The following is a 21,819-nucleotide window of genomic DNA, read 5'->3' as shown; positions in this document are numbered from 1 at the left end:
AGGGCAAGGGGCAGCTAGATGGTGCAGTGGATAGAGCACTGGCCCTGGAGTCAGGAGGACCTGAGTTCAAATCCGGCCCCAGACACTTAAGACTTACTGGCTGTGTGACCCTGGGCAAGTCATTTAACCCCAATTGCCTCACCAAAAAGAAAAAAAAGAAAAGCATAGGGCATAAAATAAGTACAGAAGTAGAATTTAGAACAATATCATTAATAAATATTGATTCAAAAATTCAAGCAAAATCATATCAAAGAGAATATACTTATTTATATAAGAAGTCTTCATGACCAGTTTGATTTATACCAGGGATACAGCGATAGCATGCTGTCCATGTATACTAGTAACTTTAAAGCAGTCAACATAATCAATCATAATAAAAACATACAAAACCACATGATTATCTCAATAGATACAGAAAAGCTCTTTGGCAAATTAATAACACTCATTTATGCTAAGTATATGTATAGAGAGTCCTTTTTCAAAATGTCATAAAAAAATCTGTCTCCAACCAAAAGTAAATATCCTATACAGTGCCAACAAATTAGAGGCTTTCTTGATAAATACAGAAATAAAGCAAGGATACCTATTCTCCTCACTTTTATTTGATACAGTTCTGCAGTGCTAGCAATAGCAGTAAGATGAAAGAAATTAAAGACACAAAGATGGGTGAAGAGGAAATAAAACTGTCCCTAATTACTGATGATATGATGGTTTACTTTGAAAATCCTAAGGAACCATGTTGGTTGTAGGAGCAGAGCCAAGATAGGAAGCAATGTCAGGAGTTCCAGTCTATCGACTCCTCCACATAGACTTAGAAAATGTGCCAGACTGAATCCTGTTGGGGAAATCCAGAAAAAGGCACAGTGAGTCTTTTGTCTGGTCCAGGTTGGCATAGAGAGATAGACTAGGAGGTTTGGACATGTAGGATGAGATTGAATGTAACACAGGACATTTACCCAGAGAGAGGCTGTACACCAGGGCAAGAGTTGGTGCCAGACCCATACTAGGGCATTGTAATGGGAACAGGTGTAAAATGGCAGCTTTGCTACCCACAGTCCTGTCCCAGGTCACAGATCAAAGGTAGAGTGGGAAGGAGACCTGCATATAGGAGGTAGTTTCTCCAGGTAGGTAGGTCTGGGGATGTGTATGGAGAAAGAAGAAAGTTCAGAAGCCAGTGGCAGCAGTGGTGGGGCTCAGGCTCCAGACATAGAGCAGGCTCTCACTTCTAGCATGTCGGCCAGCCTACAAAGGATTAACCAAGGCAGGGATCCTAGACCAGAGGGGTTCCTACAGTTTTGCCCTTTTGAACTAACAGACCTTCCAACTGGCTGATAGGGGCAGAGTCCAATAGTAAACTATTTTTGCACAGACCCAAACCGAGATCAGGAACTTGTAGAGCTCAGACCAGGGAGGTAGCAAATAGATTTTGCTCTGAATCATATAATTTTGATAGCAGTGAAAGCTTTCAAGTCCCTACCCTGTCCCTCAGATCTTGTAATAACACAACACTCAATACCTCAAGAAAACAGCAACAGGACTAGCCCATACCTTATCTCCAGAAATGTGGCAAAACCTTTTCCTAATAACACCAGGTCTAAAGTCAAGAAATAGGCTGGAAGAATGGACAAAACAAAAAAAGAGCTCTACCATAATGAGCTATTATGGTGACTGGGACACCCAAGACAAATGTAAAAGAAAATGACTCAAAAACAAAAGCAAAACTTTAGAGAAAAACACAGCTTGGATACAAAGTCAACTAGAATTCTTGGAAGAAATGAAGCAAGAATTAAATGTTTATTTTATTTATTAATTTTTTTTTTTTTGGTGAGGCAATTGGGGTTAAGTGACTTGCCCAGGGTCACACAGCTAGTAAGTGTTAAGTGTCTGAGGCCGGATTTGAACTCAGGTCTTCCTGACTCTAGGGCCAGTGCTCTATCCACTGCACCACCTAGCTGACCCCATTTTTATTTTTTAAATGGAATGAGAACACTTGAGGAAAAACTGGAAAATAAATAAGAATAATGGAACAAAGAATTAGGGAATTAACAGTTGGGCATAAAAGGCACAAACAAAGCAAGAAACTCCCTGAAAATTAGAATGGACCAAATAGAAGAAAATGATTTCATGAGGCAACAAGAAATATTGAAACAATCGGAAGGCCAAAAAAATTGAAGAAAATATAAGCGTATCTTACAGTAAAAAGAACTGACGTGGAAAACATTCTTTTTTTAAAAAATAATTTACTTTCTTTTTTTTTCTTGGTAGCATTTTATTTTATTTTTCAATTACATGTAAAGATTGTTTTTAGCATTCATTTTTGTAAGATTTTGAGTTCCAAATTTTTTCTGCCTTCTTTCCTTGCCTCTCCCTACCCTAAGACAGCAAACAATCAGATATAGGTTATACAATCATAAACATTATTTTTTTTTAAATAAAATTTTGAGTTTCAAATTTTCTCCTTCTCTTCTCTCCCCCTCACTAAGACAATAAGCAATTGGATATAGGTTATATATGTGCAGTCATGTAAAACATTTCCATGTTAGTCATGTTGTGAAAGAAGAAACAGAACAAAAGGAAAAAAAAACATGAAAAAAAACCCAGTGAAAATAGTATGCTTTGATCTGTATTCAGACTCCATCATTCTTTCAGGGAGAAAAAATATTAAGAATCATTTCACTCGGGGCAGCTAGGTGGTGCAGTGGATAGAGCACCAGCCCTGGAGTCAGGAGGACCTGAGTTCAAATTCAGCCTCAGATACTTAACACTTACTAGCTGTGTGACCCTGGGCAAGTCACTTAACCCCAATTGCCTCTCCCCCTCCTCCCCCCCCAAAAAAATCATTTCACTATCTGAAAGGCGCAACCAAAAAAGAGTATAGACATCATATTTCAAGAAGTCTTAAAACTGTCCAGATCTCTTAGAACGAGAGGTCAAAATGGAAATAAAAATAATCTAATGGTCACCTCCTGAAGGACACCTCAAAATGAGAATTCCCAAGAATATTATGGCCAAAATTCAGAGCTTCTAAGAGGTCAAAGAAAAAGGTCACCATTATAAAGGAGCAGAGAACTTGGAAAATGATGGTTCAGAAAGAGAACAGGCTTACTGACAAGAATATTTTGTCCAGCAAAACTTGAATATAATGCTACCCAGGAAAAAATGGATCTTTAATGAAATAAATGATTTCCAACCATTCCTGATGAAAAGATCAGAGCTGCATAGAAACTTTGAAGTTTTAAGCACAGGAGTTGAGAAACATAAAAAGCTTAACATGATTAAACAATGGTAAATGACAAAATAAGGTTAAACTGCTTACATTATAATATGGGAAGATCACACATGTGTCCCCTAGAAATTCCTGTCATCATCAGGGTTCACAGAGGGAGTCTAATTAGGCCTGGGAATGTTTTTTTAAAAATATTCTTTATGATTTTAAGAACAGAATAAAAAGAAAGGAATACATTACATAAGAGAAAAGGGAAAGGAAGGGGAAATTATCTCATAATTAGGATATACAGGTAGACAAAGGAGGAAATGGGTTGGAGGGAGCAGGTGACATTTTTCTCCCTTTCATCTGAATGAGCCAAAGGAAGGAAGAACACACACACACACACACACACACACACACACACACACACACACACTTCAGTATGGAAATACATTTCACTCAACAAGGAAATAGGAGGGAAAAGGGAGAAGATGAAATTAGAAGAATAGGTTAAGGGAGAGATGGTTGTTGTTTAGTTGTGTCTGACTTTTTGTGATCCTGTGGACCATTAATGTTCATGGGATTTTCTTGGCAAAGATGAATGGTTTGCCATTTCCTTCTCTCATGGATTAAGGCAAACAGAGGTTAAAGGGACTTGCCCAGGGTCACACAGCCAGTAAGTATTTGAGGCCTGATTTAAACTCAGGTCTTCCAGGCCCAATGCTTGAAGGGATTAGTCCTAAGCAAAACAAACTCTAAGGATGTAAAAAAATATTTATAGCTCTTTTTTGAGGTGGGAATGAATGGGAATCTGAGGTGGTATCCATAAATTGGGAAATGGACAAGTTATGGCATCTAAAAGTGGTAGAATACTATTGTGCTGCACTCTCGCCATCTTAATAACCAACTAAGATTCCAGAGACTAAGGAGGAAACATGCTACCTGCCATCTGATAGAGAGGTGAAGAAATCAGAACGAGAGGTGGAGGGTTTTTTTGGGGGTGGGGGGGGTGGGGACAAAGCTAATGTGGAAATTAGTTTTGATGAACTATATACATTTTTGTTATGGGTTTTGTTATTCTTATCCCAATTAGGGTTGGGTTGGAGAGTGAGAAGACAGATCTTAGCTGATTAAAACAAATTAAAAAAAGAAAAAGAAAATCTTAAGAAGTAAGGAAAGGGGGCAGCTAGGTGGCACAGTGGATAAAGCACCAGCCCTGCATTCAGGAGGACCTGAGTTCAAATTTGGCCTCAGACATTTGACACTTACTAGCTGTGTGACACTGGGCAAGTCATTTAACCGTCATTGCCCTGAAAAAGAAAAGTAAGGAAGGGTACTGAGACCAAGGTTTTAGCAGAGTTATAAGCTACAAGATAAACTCTCAAAAATCAATAATAGTAACAATAATAAAAGAATGCAAGATGAAATGATAGAAAGGGAAATCCTGTTCCAAATAGCTACAAAATGCATAAAATATTTGGAAATCAACCTGCCAAAACACACGAAAGAGGTACAGATTCAGTTACAAAGTGCTCCTTAAAGAACAACTTAAATAGATGAATGGAACATTCAGGCTTAGGGCTCTGCTGTGTTAATACAATAAAAATGTTCATTTAGAGTTTAAATACTATGCCAATCAAATTATCATTTACTTTGAAAGGTTTATTATTGATATTAAGTACTATTTATTTTAATAATAAATAATATTTGTTATTATTGTTGATATATTTTGTTTTTATTTCATCAACATTTCCTCTTATATGCCTCTCCCCATGTTCTTGAGAGCCATTGCTTATAAGAAAAAAAAATTTAAGAAAGAGTAGGAGACAGCTAGGTGGCGCAATGGATAAAGCATTGGCCCTGAATTCAGGAGGACCTGAGTTCAAATTTGACCTCAAACACTTAACACTTACTGGCTGTGTGACCCTGGGCAAGTCACTTAACCCTCATTGCTCCACAAAAAAACTCAAAAAGCAGAAAAGTAAAGAAAGAAAAAGAGTAAGGGGGGGGTAGCAAAAACTGTTCACTATATTAAAAAAAAACCCTCAAAAATTTTGAAATTAAATGCAATGTTCCATACCCATGGATCTCCCCTACTCATCAAAGTGTTGGTTTGGGGTAGCTTTTCATCTCTCTTCTTTGGGGCCAAGGTTATTCTTTATAATTTTGCAGTACTTGTTTTAAAATGTTTTATGTTGATCTTGCCATATTCATTGTTGTAAGTTATTGCACATATTATTTTTATGATCTGCTCACTTTACTTTGTAACAGTACATGCAAGGGTTTGGATCTCCAGTATAAATCCAACTTGAACATCCATAGCTATTGCACACTGTACATATTTTTTGGACTTTTTAAATGTATTGATTTGTGGTGCTGATTTTTTTTTTTTTTGGTGTCCTTAGAAATACTATTTGTTATATGTGATGGCTTTCCAGGAGGAGGAGAGATACTGGGGAAAGCTATGATGATGTAAAAAACAGAAGATATCAATTAAAACTTTCTTTTTTTTTATTTTAAATTTTTTATTTTTTTGGTGAGGCAGTTGGGGTTAAGTGACTTGCCCACGGTCACACAGCTATTAAGTGTTAAGTGTCTGAGGTCGGATTTGAACCCAGGTACTCCTGAATCCAGGGCCGGTGCTCTATCTACTGTGCCACCTAGCTGCCCCAATTAAAACTTATTTTTAAAAAATAAAGAATGCATTTCCTACCCATAGTTGTAAAAGGTATATGATTTGCTTTTCTTCTGATTTATAGTATAATCTTTAATATTCAGGGCATGTATCCATTTTGAATTTATTATGGAATGTGATTGGTCTAAGCCTAATTCTTGCCATGGGGCAGCTAGGTGGTGCAGTGGGCAGAGCACTGGCTCTGAAGTTGAAAGGACCTGAGTTCAAATCTCATCCCAGACACTAGCTGTCTGACTCTGGGCAAGTCACTTAATCACAATTGCCTTAAAAAACATCCAGGGCCATCTCCAGTCATCCTGGTATATATCTTGCCACTGGACCCAGATGGCTCTGGAGGAGAGTGAGGTTGGTGACCTTGCACAGCCCTGCTTCACTTAAATCCAATTCACTTCAAGTCATGACATCATCCCAATGTCATAGTCCTCTTTTGGAATGAAGGACAAACAATAATAATAATTTTTGTCATACTGCCTGCCAGTTTTCCCAGGAGTTCTAATAAAATAGTTTTTCCTAGGTAATTTATGTTTTTAGTTTTATTGGACACAGGGATTTCATTCATTACTTCTTTTTTTTTTTTTTTGTGAGGCAGTTGGGGTTAAGTGACTTGTCATTCATTACTTCTTATTCTCCCTTGTCTAGCTTGTGCCACTGATCTACTTTCCCACTTTTTAAATAATCCTGAGTGTTTTTTTTGATTGCTTCTTTCTAATATATTTTGAAGGATGGACATGCTATTCTCCTACTATACTTTTTTATTATTTCTATGCTTTTCTTATTGTTTCCCTTGATATACATGAATTTTATATTTTCCACAGAATTTAGCATGCTTCTTTACCTACATAGTAGGTAGGTGCTTAACGAATACTTGTTGAATAGATCGATGGATGAACAGACTAACCAAGAATCAACATTTATTCACCACTTACTGTGTGCCAGGATCTGTAGGTAGTAAGCTCTGGTGATAGAAATAAAAGGGAAACCCAAGGAGTTTATATTCTAATTGTTAGTGAGACAACATGGACACATATGAAGATATGCTGAATAGCTACCAAATGAGTACAAGATAGTTTTCAGGAAGGCAGTTCCTACCTGCTAGGAGGACCAGGAAAATCTGTGGAGAGTATGGTGCCTGAGTTGAAACTTAGGATCCCAGCAAGTGAGGCTGGAGAACAAAGGCATGGATGGAGCATGGGGTGGGGGGCGGGTACTGTGGGGAAGTATAAAGAGAAAAGACTGAAAGCAGCCTATGACTGTGTGCCTTCTTTCCCAGGATGTGTCTTGTCCGGATGAAGCAGGAAGGTCGTTCAGGGAGCTACATGTGTCGCATCATAGTTCATTTTATGTGGGAGGACGTTGAGCAGCGTGGCAGAGTCTTGGGGGTAAGTGGGCCTAGTCAGATTCTTTTTCCTCAACCTCCCAGTTGATGGTTTGACTTTCTTAGGTCAGAAGCACCAGCTGCTTAGGACAGCTCTCTTTTCCCTCTGTTTTTGAATTGCTGCCTAAAAGATTTATCTCTGACCTAGAGACTGGCACTAGCTCATGGGGATTACTGTGCACACTGTGTATTGGATAGCTAAGAATGGCTAGTCTTAATCACATCTCTAGAGATTAGGGAAGTACCTTTGGGCCACAGGACAGAGCACTGCTGGCACCAAAGCTCTTCCAGCGCACTCTGAGAAGGGGGTAACCATAGAGCACTGACCACTGTGGCCGACAAGATAGAGAGAATGTGCAGACTTGATGGTGGTTGTACAGCACACGACACAAGTCTGAGCTTCCTCTACTAATCCATACGGCCCCGTGATGCGGTATAGAGATCTCCGGACTTTCCTGGGTTGTGGTCCAGATTCTGCCCATTGCTAGTGTTGTGACTAATACCTCACCTCTCCGGGTCTCAGTTTCCTCAGATGTAAAAGGAGGCCAGTAATTCTTGTTCTGCCTTAGTCTACCTCACACATCTGTTGTGAGAAACGTGCTTTGTGTGGCACTGTTATATATAGACAGAGCTTGGGCAAGGACGTCGGCTCAGGCTCCCTTGTATTTGGGGGAATTGTTGATACCAGGTGCTTCATGAGTGAACTCTTTGTTGTGTTCTGGGTGCTTGCCTAGGCCTGAAGCCCTGCTGTACCTTTGGTGCTTCGGTTCTTTCTAAAGAGAACACAGCTCCTTCTGCTCAGGCCCTTTTTCCTTTTTGGAACTGCTTGCTTATATTTCTTTCTCTCCTGTCTTGGCTGATGATCTCCTTATTGAGGGAGATAAAAATGGACACCGTTACAGAAATGTGAACTACTGCTCCGATTGTGTGAGCTGTCCCAGCAATCCAGAGCAGAACTCAGCAGTTTTTTCATATTTTATGGTTAAAATTGAGCCCAGTTGCCATGAATATCCTGTTCTCTTCCTCGTTGCAGGTGCCTTCTGTCACTCTCTCCTTCACTCCTGACTCACGTGATGCAGTGGCTGTACTCCTTACCGAGGCCAACTCCATCCCTTTTCCTCCAACACATTGCCTCCTCTGTCATCCCCACTCTTTTACTTATTTTCTGCCACCCCCCTTTCTACTGGCTCATTTCCTACTGCCAACAAAAAAACCCCACCATGTTTTCCCATGCTGAAAAAACCCTCACCTGATCCTTGCTTCTCTGCTTACTATCATCCTCTATCTCTTTTGCCCTTTGTAGTTAAATTCTTCAAAAAAGCCGTCTACAGTAGGTGCCTTTACTTTCTCTTCTCTTACTCCCTTCTTTACCTCTTACAGTCTGGCTTCTCTGACCTCATCATTCCAACCAAAACTGGTCTTGCCAAAATTACCATATATATATAAGTTGCCAAATCCAGTGGCCTCTTCTCAGTCCTCATTCTCCTTCAGCTCTCTGCAGCCTTTGACACTGTTGATCACTCTCTCCTCCTTGACTCTCTTCTCTCCAGGTTTTCAGGACACCACCCTTTCCTGGTTTTACTCCTGCCTATCTGACCACTTCTCCGTTGGATTCTCCTCCAGATCATGCCTTCTAACTGTAGATGTCCCTAAGGGTTCTGTCCTGGCCCCACTTCTCTTCTCCCTCAGTATTTCTTCACTTGGGGATGTCAGCTCCTATGGGTTTAATTACCATCTTTGTGGTGATGATTCTCAAATCAGCCTTTCCTGCCTCAGCCTCTTTGTTGATCTCCAATCTCTCATCTCCATCTGCCTTTCAGACATCCCAAACCGGATGTCTAGAAGACGTCTTAAGCTAAACATGTCTAAAACAACTCATCTTTACTCCTAAAACCTTTCCTGCTTCTTACCCTCCCTATTCAAGGACAACACCATCCTCCCAGTCCCTTAGGCTTGTAACCTAGAAGTCATCCTGGATTCATCATTGTCTTTCCCCCTCCACTCCCCCACCCCCCATTCAAACTGTTGCAAAGGCCTGTTGATTTTATCTTCACATCTCTCAGGACACCCCCTTTTCTCCTATGACACTGACACCACTCTAGTGCAGCCTCTTATCACCTTGGCTGGATTATTGTTTGTTTTTTCTTTTTTGCGGGGCAGTGAGGGTTAAGTGACTTGCCCAGGGTCACACAGCTAATAAGTGTTAAGTGTCTGAGGCCAGATTTGAACTCAGGTCCTGAATTCAAGGCCAGTGCTTTATCCACTGCACCACCTAGCTGCCCCCCACAGTATTCTTTGTTTTTGTTGGTTTTTTTGTGAGGCAGTTGGGGTTAAGTGACTTGCCCAGGCTCACACAGCTAGTAAATGCCAAGTTTGTGAGGCTGGATTTGAACTCAGGTACTCCTGAATCCAGGGCCAGTGCTCTATCCACTGCGCCACCTGGCCACCACCTAGCCGCCACCCCCCCCATTCTAATGAAGCATATGTATCCCTTTCCACAATGTTTTAAATAATTGAAGGAAATGCTTAATTTCATCATGATGATTATGACAACTGGTATTTATATAGTTCTTTAAGGTTTACAGAGCACCTTATAAATATTATATTATCCTCATAACAGTTCTGGGAAGTAGATGATATTATCCTCATTTTACAGATGAGGAAACAGGCACACAGAGGTTAAGTGACTTGCCCAGAATTATACATCTACCAACTGTCTGGATCTGGATTTGAACTCACGTCTTCCTGACTCCAAGCCCAGATTTCTATCCATTGTGCCTCCAACTGCCTTCCTGAAGATTCCAGGTTATGAACCCTTGATCTAGTCCAAACCCCTTATTTTATAGAAGAATCTGAGGTTCAGAGGGGGGAAAATTTGCTCAGGATTACAGAGTAGGTTAGTGGCAGGGTTAGCTCTTGAACCCAGTTCTCTCAAGTCTCACAACAGGACTTTATGATTACATAGGAAGATTCGAATTTTAAAATTTAAGCAGTTGGGTCTGGATTGTTATCCTTTCTGGAAATCTTGCTTGTTCCTTCCTGAAATTTTCCTTGAGCACTTTCCCTGGTCTCCTTCTTTGCCTCCCCATTACCCTCTACTTTGTACTATACTTATCTGTGTGCATGTTGTTTCCTCCAGTAGATTATAAGCTGCTTCTAGGCCAGGTCTCTTGTTTTCCATTCTTATATCCTTAGCACCTCTTACAGATCTTTGCACTTAGAAATGTTTGTTGAATTGAATTGCCAGAAATGTCTTTTAAATAGAGAGCATATGCATTTAAGTGTTGGTTTAGAAATCACTAACTACTTAGTAGGATTACAGTATAAGCCAATGGGAAAATATTCTCCAGTTTACAAAAATTTATATTATACCAGCTTTCATGTAAAGTGAGGCATGCTCATGCAGCTGGGCCAGAAATCAAATGCTGTCTTGTGGCTGACAGAATTAGCTTTGACATTTTATCTGGAATGGTTCTGAGGTTTTTTTGAAACCTCATTTGAGATTCAAACATATAAATTAGCTGCAGAAATGAAGTTCATCATATCACCTCATCTGGTCTTGTTTTATTTCATTAACTGGTTCTTAAAATCCTTTGTGAGCCACATTGCAGCTGAAGAGGTTGGAGACCTTTTTCCTCGGGCTCTTTGCCCCACTCCTGAGTGTTGGTAAGAGTTGAGAACTAAGACTTGACACAGCTGTAAAAACAGACAGCGCCTTTGGCCTCAGCACTTTCTCCATGTGCAGGCTGATTTCAGATGTACATTTCACTTGCTGCCTCTTGTGTTAATGAAGTCAGTTTCTTTTGGTGGGTGCTTGTGGCCAGGTGTGGCCAATCCTGTGGTAAACTGGTACTCTTTACTCCAATTTTCCATTTGTGACATTTCAACCTAACTTTAAAAACAAACATAAAAATTAGCTCAGGGCAGTGGCTCAAAGTGTTAATAGTAACATTAGACTGGCTAAATGACTTCCCCTATGCTCTGCTCTGTCTTGCCAGACATCCCCACCTTGCAACTTACAATGAACATGTTTAAGCTTTCCAATTGTAGAGCCTAGGGACTAAGAGAAATTGCAGCCATTTTCTTCCCTGTCAATGGTCCTGAGCATCCCTGGGGTCTCCCTAGGACTTCCAAGGGATTTCTTTCTAGGTGAGCCCCACAAATAAGAATGAGCCTGTCTTTAAGGTACATTCTCCTGCCCTTTAGTCCTAACACTGAGCTGTTAAGTGTCTTTTAGCAGGCAGAAGTAAAACATGGTAAGACAACTGGAAAACTTAGAGGAGAAAAATCTAATCATTCCCCCCCCCCCAAAATTTTTTGTCTCCCCCCCCAGCCTTCACATCTCTAGTTAGATATATCAAGCATAATTTTATGAAAAAATAGGTTAGAATAAGATTTTTATGTCCTAAACTAATAAAGAGTACTCTAAAAGGGTATTATATCTGGGTTTTCTTTTTCCCCTACTACTCCCCTGAACAACACCTGTCCCCTCCACCCCCCCAGCCCCATGTTTTGTTTTTTCTAGGACTTCAAATTTTTGCTTGAAAAGTTTTCTTATTTCATTGTCCATAAAAGGACAGTAACAGCTAAAGGGGTTATTCTAAGATGAAGTCCTATTAAGGTATGGCTGGTGTCCCAACAAAGGTCTCATTAGCGTTTTGAAGGACTGATATCCCTGAGTTGGGAGTGTTCTAACCGATGAATAAGAATGTCATATAATAATAATATTATGACAAATGCTTTAAAAGATTTGTAAGCACTTTTACATATTTTATCTTTTTTAATCCTTACAACAACTACTTGAAGATAGGTGCTATTATTAATCTCCATTTTACTGAGGTGCAGAGAGATTGGAGTGACTTGCCTCTTGTCATAGAGTTAGTAAATCTCGTAGGTAAATTTAAACTCAGTTCTTCCTGACTCTAGTCATTGTACCATAAACAAGCCTATATATGATAGTAATTCAGTAGAAAAGCATTTTTTTATATAGCTTCAGCTCTTGGGGTAGAAGACTTATTTATTCATTTATTTAAAAATTCAATTTAATTTTATTTTCAATTCCAAATTCTCTTCCTTCACCCGTTCCTCACCTGTTGAGAAGGCAAGAAATACAAAACCCATTACAAATATGAAGTCATACAGAACAAATTTCTGCATTAACCATGTTTGGGGGTGAGGGGAAATGAGAAAAAGGAACAAACTGAAAAAAAGTAAGCTTCAGTCTGCATTCCGAATCCATCAGTTCTGTATCTGAAGATTAATAACATTTTTCATCATGAGCCCTTTGGAATTGTAGGTCATTTTGCTGAGTTACTGAGTCTTTCACATTTTCTTATCTTTATAATATTGCAGTTATTGTGTAAATTATTCTCCTGACTCTACTCACTTCACTTTTCATCAGTTCATATAAGTCTTCCCAGGTTTTTCTGAAACCATCCCCTTCATCATAGTACAGTAGTATTCTATCTTATTCATATGCAATAACTTGTTCAGTCATTCCCCATTTCATGGGTATCCCCTCCGTCTTTGCCCCATAGAAAGAGCTGCTGTAAATGTTTTTGAATACATGGATCCTTTTCCTCTGATCTCTTTGGGACAAAGACTAATAATGGTATTGCTGGGTCAGAGGGTTATTATGCACATTTAACAGCTTTTTGGCATAGTCATGAATTTGTTCTCCAGAAAGGCTGGACTAGTTCACAACTCCATACAACAATGTTATTAGTTAGTGTACCTATTTTCCCACATTGCTTCCAGCATTTGTCATTTTCTTTTTCTTTGAAGATTTTTTTTAGAGATATTCTTCTCCCCAGAGGCTCAGGACCACGGGTTCTGGGGCCCTTTGGGAAGATTCATTTCTAGAAAGAGCTCCTGTTTCTCTATTCAAGGGTTGGTTCTGCCGTTGCAAGGCATTACAGTAGAGTAAAAATATACATGTAGTATAGATTTGGGCATGGAAAATCAGATTTTCAGAGGCTTAGGTAAATAGCAAACTGTTTCTGCCATGGTGAAAGAGCCCAGTGCTCTCATCACCCTTCCCTGGGCAGAGCATTCGATTAAAGGGGAACTGCAGGCTTTTTCTTACTTAAAACTAGGTGAGACATGAAATTCCCAATCATGCTCCTTAGTTCAACTTAGTTTAGCAACGATTTGTTCTATAAATATTACATTTAAAAACTTGATTTCCTAAAAACAAAAACTATATTTCCTTTTATTTGATTTTTTAAAGTTTTCCAATTATATCCCCTAACCTACATCCCACCTGTCTCTTTAAGTGGTCCTTTTATTCTATTAAAAAAACCCAGCAATTCATGTGCTCACATTTTAAGACTCTAGATACCTCAATGAATTTTGTGCCTAACACTTGCCTATCTCTGTGTGTCTTCTGTTTTTGTCTCCTTAAGCCCTACTAGCCTTCTTAATGGATTCACTAGGTACCGTCTATACCCATTTAGACAGCTAGAGGTGGCAGTGGAGAGATTGCTAGACCTTGAGTTAAGAAGAGTTCAGATCATAGCCTGAAATATAGCCCAGTGGACGCCTGAGGAAGTCACTTAGCCTGTTTGTCTCAATTTCTTTATCTATACAATGGGGATAGTAATACCTGTCTCATAGGGTTGTTGTAAAGATAAAATGAGATATTTGTAAAATGCTATTTAAATACTAGTTTAATCATTATTATTATACATTAATAACCATAGATTTTAAAGCTGAAAGAACCTTAGAGATCTTTTGGGGGGGCAGGGCAATGAGGGTTAAGTGACTTCCCCAGGGTCACACAGCTAGTCAGTGTCAAGTGTCTGAAGCCAGATTTGAACTCAGGTCTTCCTGAATCCAGGGCCGGTGCTTTATCCACTGTGCCATCTAGCTGCCCCTTAGAGATAATTTTATACAACCTTTTCATTTCACTTTAAGTTTTATTGTTAAGGGGCAGCAAGGTTTAGTTAATGAAGTATTGGGCTTAGAGGAGGACCTGGGTTCAAATTCTGCCTCAGAAACTTACTAGCTATGTGACCATATGCATGAAAGTCCCTTAAACTCTATGTGTGTTAAGGAATTCCCCAGAATTTATCTACTTTTTTGGTAAAGGGCAATACCACCCTAGAAATTTCCCAAAGTGATGAAATTCATCCATTATTTCTCAATGTACCTTACCCCATCCCCTTTGAACTGAAGAAAAACGGTCAAGAAAAGCCTTTTGACACACAAATCACATCTGTCAGCATATGATGCATCCTGTACCCAGAGTCCTCTACCTCTCTGCAGAGATGATGTAATTGTATTTCATTATCTGTCTCTAGAAATAAGTGTCTATGTGACCCCCTTCATTTTACAGTGGAAAGTGCAGAGAGGGAAAATGGTTTGTCCAAGTTCTCACAAGGAGAATGCAGGTCTGACTTCAAACCCAGTCTTTTTTCCAGTTTGCCAGTGATAAGTCCTGAGTTACCTACTTTATCCTGTTCAGATCAAAATATTTATCAACAGCTACTGTTTGCCTGACCGACCCTGGGCTAGGCTCATTTGGAACAGTTCAGAGTTTCAGGGGAGGCATGGAAAGTGAATAAAACAGAGCCCTGCTTTCAGGGAGTTTGTAGTCTAGTAATGGAGATAAGGGCTGGACAACCATAACTCTAATATAAGGCAGTCCATAGTAATTGCCATAAGAGAGGTATAAAGTTCTCTGTAGAAAGGAAAACAACTACATCTTTGGGAGGAGTCAGGAAGGTCATGTACATTTGGGCTTAGCCTTGTAAGCAGATGGTTCAAGAGCTATGTGTGTGATGCTTTACACTACCTGCCCCCTTCTCTACCATTATGTTCCCTGGTACTTCTGAGATAAAGGATTGTTTTTTTATTTAGTATGTTTCAGGGGTTGTGATAGCCAAAAAATTCATGACCTAGTCGCCCATTTAGTGGTGATGGACACTCTGAAGTAATTGTAGGATTGACAGGTAGGATTTAGAAGGTGGGAGTGGAAACATCCTGCATACACATGGAAGAAACAGCATGAACATTTGGAAAATACAAAGCATGTTGGGAGCCAGTGAAGGGTCCAATTTGACTGTAATGTGGAGTATGTATAGGAGATTCTTAAGCCAAAAGACTCATAAGGTAGGTTGAACTTTGAATGCCTTGCAAAAGAGTAGGGACTTCATTCTGTAAGCAATAGGAATGTTTTGAGTATGGCGGTGACATGATTAGAGCTGTTATTTTATGAAAGTGAAGTAGCAATGTATACAGCTTATATTGGAACCAAAGAAGGCCTAATTCATTAGGAAGATATAATAAGCCAGGAGGAAAGATACACTGGCAGGTCAGCTTTGATAGATGCATGAGGAATTTATTATATGCTTCGAAGGCAAAGTAACTTGTACATAATGGGGTCTCTCAGTTTCATATATAGGTCCCCTTTTCTGTTTTACTTTGTTTATGGAAATGCTTATTTTATTTGGTGTTGGTAAAGTACCATTTTTTTCTTAATTGGAAAAAGAAAAGGATATGTTTTGTTGGGGAAAAGGAGAATATCATAATAGGCAGAAGTTAATAAGGGCCTGAATTATGGTGGTGGCTGTGAGGATGGAAAGGAAGAGATTGCACTGGAAGATATTGCAGGAATAGAATGGACAGAACTTGGTGGTTCGTTAGATATGAAACATGGGAACAAAGGGAGAAGTGAAGAGTTTGAGATTTTGGAGCATGAGTGACTGGGAAATGGTGGTGCTACTGCTAGAGGAAATAGAGGGAACTGAGAATGATTGCTTTGGGGCTGAGATGTTGAGTTTGACTTAGGCATAATGACTCCAGGAGAGTGAAGCTTTGAGGTGGAGATGTCAAGTAGACAGAAATACATGACAGCTCCAAGCTAGATATGGAGAACTGGAGACAGCCATTTGGAGGTAGCACTAGCTGAAGCATTTTATACAGTGATAGTAACCGTCAGAGATTTATCCAGCATCTTTCACTTTCAAGAGTTTTGTTTTTTGAGCACCTTTGCCAGAATTTATCTTTTAGGAATCACAAACGCTTCTCCTGACTCTGTTCAAAAGAAGCTTCTTTTCTAAAAACTTGCTTCTTCTGCTCTTTATCTGCCTTCCATTAGGGAATTTTCCCATAAACTTTCTCTTCTGACCACACCTAGACACATATCCCCTTCTAGCAGTTTCTCCATCTCCCCATTTACACTGCCTTAGAGTTTCATGACTTCCCCATCAGACCTGCTTTGAGTTCTCTTACCTAAAAAGAAAAGAAATTTGCTATTAGAAAGTTAGAAGGGACCTGAGGCACTATCTGGTTCACTTGTGAAAACTGAGTCACAAAGAGGGAGGGACTTTTCTAAAGTCATGCCGCTAGTTAGTAGCGCCCTCTTGACTTCCAGTCTACTGCTTTCTTCAGTGTACAAAGTCTACCTAAAATCTCTCAGGTGGTGAATGTTCCCCACAACCTTGGCTTTTTCCCCCAGGATTTCCCGAGTGGATGGCATTGTCCAAAGCTAGGATTTTTCTTCCTTAGACATCAGTCCCAAACCTGAGGCCCCCTTTCTTCTCTTCTGCTGATTCAGAACTTCTCCCTGTTAATGACTTCCAACTTGGAGGGAGAGGATTAATGTAGTTTTTAGAAAAACATAGAAATGGGAATGTTAGCATTCTGGATTTGTTTCCTGCATATTCACATCCTAAATGCTTCAAAATTGTCTAATTTTGCCTCCATTGACTTTACAATTATTTTACACACTATTGGGTTATGTTTTTTTAAGAGTGGAGGAACACCGCGGCTGAATGCCGGGCCCAGCAGGGCTGGGCTGGGAGACTAACAAAGACTGCATTGTACCATGACCTGAAAAGCTAATAAATGAATTCAGGAGACACCTAGATGTGTTTCTAGAAGGGGGGAGGGGGAGGGGTCTGGTGAAAAGGCAGAAAGGTGGGATTAAGATAAATTAAAATGGGGCCAGCTTGTTGGTAAGGGGACAGCCACTTCCTGTTCCTTACATTGCTTGAGGTTTTTAACTCTTCCTTGCTTCAGGCTTTGACTCCAGAGTTAAAACAAAACTAGTCTTTACCATTTACCTTGCAGTCTTCCTTCTTCCATCCCCCTTTCCAGTCATGAAAAGAACTTGATTGTAAGGGTATTTCAGATGGGTATGTCAGTGTTCATTCCTTGAATCTTCCTTCACTGACTCTTTCTTAGGAATTAAACATTTTAGAATAGGTGGGGCCCCAGCCCCCTCACATTAGTGATGGAGAGACTGAAACTGGAGAATGACAAGTTGAAAATCATACTGCAGGCTAGATCACCTGGCTTCTAGGGTAGTAAATCTAGTCTAGAAACCTAGAACCCAGGTCTCCTGATTTCAGTCCAGTGTTCTTGTCACATCACGGGCTTAGAGATGTCCACCGTGTGGCATATTGAATTTGAAGTTTAGGAGATGATTGTGGCATGAATGTTGAAAATTCCAATTGAATTATCTATTTCCAGAGTATCATTTTATCACTCTTCCTGTTCTGCTGTGATAAGCACTGGCTGTGTGTGCTGAATACTCAGCCTGTGCTGCTTTTGATCTTTTTAGGCATTTGAGGGCAAGGACTGAGTGTCCCTATGTGTTAGTTCTCCGTATTTAGCATATGGTAGGTGCCCTTAAAATAAATGTTCAGCGTTGCTGGTGATTCTGACATTCTCAGAACTGGTTAATTGTGACCCCTTGCTAATATACTGCGTGAACTCAAGTGTTGTCCAGTGTCTGTAAAATTTCGATGTGTTAGTGAAAATTGAAACTTGTCTTTGATTTGTTTGGTAAACAGCAGTGGGTTATTAAAAATCCAACTTTTCTTCTGTTTCTTATCACTAAAATGATCTTTGCACATTAAAGTGGATATGCCCTTTTTAAAAACCTTTCTCTCTTTTTCTTTTCCTTTGACAATTATGACATATGTCCCTACCCTCAGAGTCTTGGGTTTTCATGTGATTATTTAATCCATAAGTTTTAAAGTTGCATGTTTTTATCATGGTCATGCTGTCCCTTTGTTGTGGCCTGAGGCGCTGAACGTGGAGGCAGGAAACCCTAGTTTCTGATCCTACCACTCATGCTACCTTTGTGACCCTAGGTAAGCTATTTAACCTGTTGAGCCTCATCATCTGTAAAATAGTGTCTATCTCTTAGGGTTATTGTTAGCCCCAAATGAGATAATATATATAAAGCATTTTGTAAACCTTAAAGCAATATGTTAATGGTAGTTATTATTATTAAGACCACTTCAGCTTAAGAGACTTTCAAGTTAAAGGAAAGGAAGATGAAGGGACTGTGGTTAGATGATTATAGCTATTATCATTACAGCATATAGTACTTTCATAATCCATTATGAAATTACCACCATTATACAGAGGAGGAAACAGACTCAGGATGAGCTAATGATCCCAAGATCTCATGGCTAGTTAGTGACCAGACTAGACTAGAATTCAGTTCTCTTGAATCTCAAGTCAAGGGTTCTCTCTGTTACACAGGGTTTTCCCCATTGGTGCTAGTTTAGTCTGAGCCCTTTTGACTGGCCACCTCAATCCCTTTAGGGTATTTTAATCACTTAGAATATTGGTGGTTTAAAAACTCACTAAATGGTCAGCACAGCACAACATACAATCAGGCAGTAAACCCTTTTGCTGGGCTGGGGGGTAGGGGGTGAGGACAGGAGGAGTATGTCCATCCATCCATCTGTCCATACACACACACACTCACAGGCACACATAGACACACATACATATGCACATACACATACATACACATACACATACATATACACACACACATTCTGGGCTGTTGGCTTTCTGTTTCATGCTGCCCGTTCCCAGCCCCCAGCCTTCTGGAAGGGTCATTGTACAGCTTTCTTCCATAGCCACTTTTCTCTTCCCTTTTACTGGAGGGCAAAACCAGGGCAGAGAAATCATTTTTATTCACTTCTGAAAGGTTACAGTAATAAAGAAACTCTTGTTAACATCAGAGAACGTTGCAGCCAAGAGTTTTCACAGTCTGGTGTTGTTTATTTTACATGTAATTTGGAACCTTCTGCACTCTTAAAATATTGGCACGAGAATGCTTTAACTGTTGAAGTACTTCATTGCACGCAGCAAGAGTTACGGTGTCCCAGGGGCAGCGGGGCCCCAGAGAGCAGTTTTTCCTTATTCTTGTTAGAAAGTGATATAACCCTCATTATGCCTCTGTTGTGTGTATGTGTGAGTATGAGCACATGGATTTATATGTGTGCATTGTGTACATGTGCACTTACTGGTAGTATTTTTAAAGAAGCCGATAATTTAAAGTTGAAACAAGTTATAGAGGGAGGCTGTGCATTCCAGTAGAAATTGAAACAGGATTACAAAACCAAAGTTTCTAGACAAATCTTAGGGTAGAGAGAGATACTGAAAAACCAGAGTGAGTCCAAAAGAGAGTGGCTAGAAGGGTGAGGGAACTGGAGACCGTGCCAGGTCAAGAATTGTTTGAAGGAACTGGTGATATTGAGCCTGGAATAAAGAAGACTTAAGGGGGATGTTATTGCTGTCTTCAAATAGCTGAGGGTCCCATGATAGGAAAAAGGGATTAGATTTGTTCTGCTTGCTTTAAGGCGGCAGAAGCAAATTTCAGTTCACCATAAAGTAAAGGGAAGGCAGGGAATAAGCATATAAATAGCATCTGCCGTGTGCCAAGCACTGTGCTAAGCATTGTTGTTTGTTTGTTGTTTTTTTTTTAAACAAATATGGCATTTGAGATAGAATATAAGAAAACACTTCTTCTATGAGTAGAGCTGTCCAACACTGGGATGGGCTTCCTTGCTAGGTAATGAGTTCTACATCAGTGAAGGTGTTCTAGAAGAAGTTAGATCACTACTTGTCAAGGATATTGTGAGGAAGACAATTGTTGCAAATCCTGGGGATTTGGCTAGGTTTATTCCAATGCTGAGATTCTAGGATTCTCCTGGTTTGTTCCCCTACCCCAACCGCCACCCCCCACCCCCCCATGCGCTGGGGCATTTTGAACAAATCCTTTAAAGCCTCTCTGTGCTTTCATTTCCCCCCCTGTAAATTTCAGAAAATTATATCCCTTTGTTACCTAGAAGGATATGAGGACAATCTGAATTGTTGTATCTTCCATAAAAGCTAGGGAAATAGAAGGAATAGATATTGGTCCTGGTGAAGGCTTTGGAGCTCCCTCGGGAGTACCAGACTTGTAGTGAAGTTTCCAACACTGTCTTGCCTAGCTCTTTGCTATGATGCTTCTCGGATCCTAATTCTCTATTCCGTTGCCTCTTCAAATATGTTACTTGGAAATGAACTTTCATTTTCTTTTTGAACTTTTGCTCCCTCCTCCCGAGAGGGAAATTTCCATTAAAGTAATAATGAAAGGTGTAAACTGTGTGTGTTACGTGTGTTACCCCTTTCCCTAGCTCTGGCCTTTTGTTCTGGGCCCTGGAGCTGCAGAGGCTTGTTGACAACATGCCTATGTTATGTAAGTGGAGGGGAGAACAGAAGATGGTACTTGCTGAGATCTTTAGGTATCCTCTATCCATTTCTTCCCCCAAAGTCCTTGGACTTTAGAGTATGGCTAGGCCCAGCTGAGCCTACTTAGGGTTGTTTCCCTTATCTTTGTGATTCCATTTGTAGATGTTTATGATTCTGTCTCCCCTGCTTCAGAGACAGCTGTTACTACGCTAAGCTTTAGGCAGTGTTAGGTGAGTTACAGGGGCAGTTAGGTGGCTCAGTGGATAGAGTGCCAGGCCTGGAGTCAGGAGGACTCATCTTCATGAGAGCAAGTCTGGCCTCAGACACTTAGCAGTGTATGACTGTAGGAAAGTCACTTGTCCTTGTTTACCTCAGTTTCCTCGTTTGTAAAATGAGCTTGATAAGGAAATGGCAAACCACTTCAGTGTCTTTGCCAAGAAAACCCCAAATGGGGTGACAAAGAGTCGAATAACAACAACAGGTGATGAGGGAAACCTAGAGCCTTGAGAGACAGTGTCACCTTTGAGTGGAGGTAAGAGATTGTCTTCCCAATAGTGGGAATTTGGTGAGTAATACTGGACTCAGAGTAAGAAAACCCAGGTTTGAGCTCCATCGTCTAGCTTTGTATTCCTTGCCAAGGTGCATTTTAACCCTCTTGCTTCAGTTTTTCGCATCTGTAAAAGTGAGGTGATAATCTGTGTGTTACTGATTTCATAAAGCTATTGTAAGGATCAAATGAGAGAGGTATTTGAATTGTAAATTTTAAAGAGTTATGTAAAAAAGAGTTAGTATTACCTTTTTACATCTGTCTCCAGTACTCTTCTTGTCTAAATTCTAGAAAGATTTGTCCCACTCCCAGCTTAGACCTAAGACCAGAATGGTTTGGGGGGCATACTTAATGTTCAATTCCACTCTAGCTGGACTTTGTCTGGAAGCATTCTCTGGGAGATGGAATGGGGTGGGGGGAGAAGAGTCTTTAGGACATCTATAAATTCCAACACTTAGCACATTCTTTGGCACATAGTAAGCGCATAATAAATGTTTATTAACTGACTA

At 40.0% G+C, this 21,819-nt stretch overlaps 1 protein-coding gene across 1 annotated transcript in view; it reads left to right on the top strand.

Moving 5' to 3' along the window:
* The window catches only part of LOC122738887 (ubiquinol-cytochrome-c reductase complex assembly factor 1), a 122,985-nt gene that overhangs the window by 52,960 nt on the left and 48,206 nt on the right, over positions 1–21,819 (top strand). Inside the window, 2 exon segments of the mRNA XM_043980773.1 lie at positions 7,025–7,028; positions 7,174–7,282. Of these exon segments, the coding sequence (XP_043836708.1) occupies positions 7,025–7,028; positions 7,174–7,282 (113 nt within the window).

Source organism: Dromiciops gliroides, chromosome 2 (assembly GCF_019393635.1).
Source record: "Dromiciops gliroides isolate mDroGli1 chromosome 2, mDroGli1.pri, whole genome shotgun sequence".
NCBI lineage: Eukaryota > Metazoa > Chordata > Mammalia > Microbiotheria > Microbiotheriidae > Dromiciops > Dromiciops gliroides.
The sequence above is the reverse complement of the archived record's forward strand: the minus strand, read 5'-3'. Positions and strand labels throughout refer to the sequence as shown.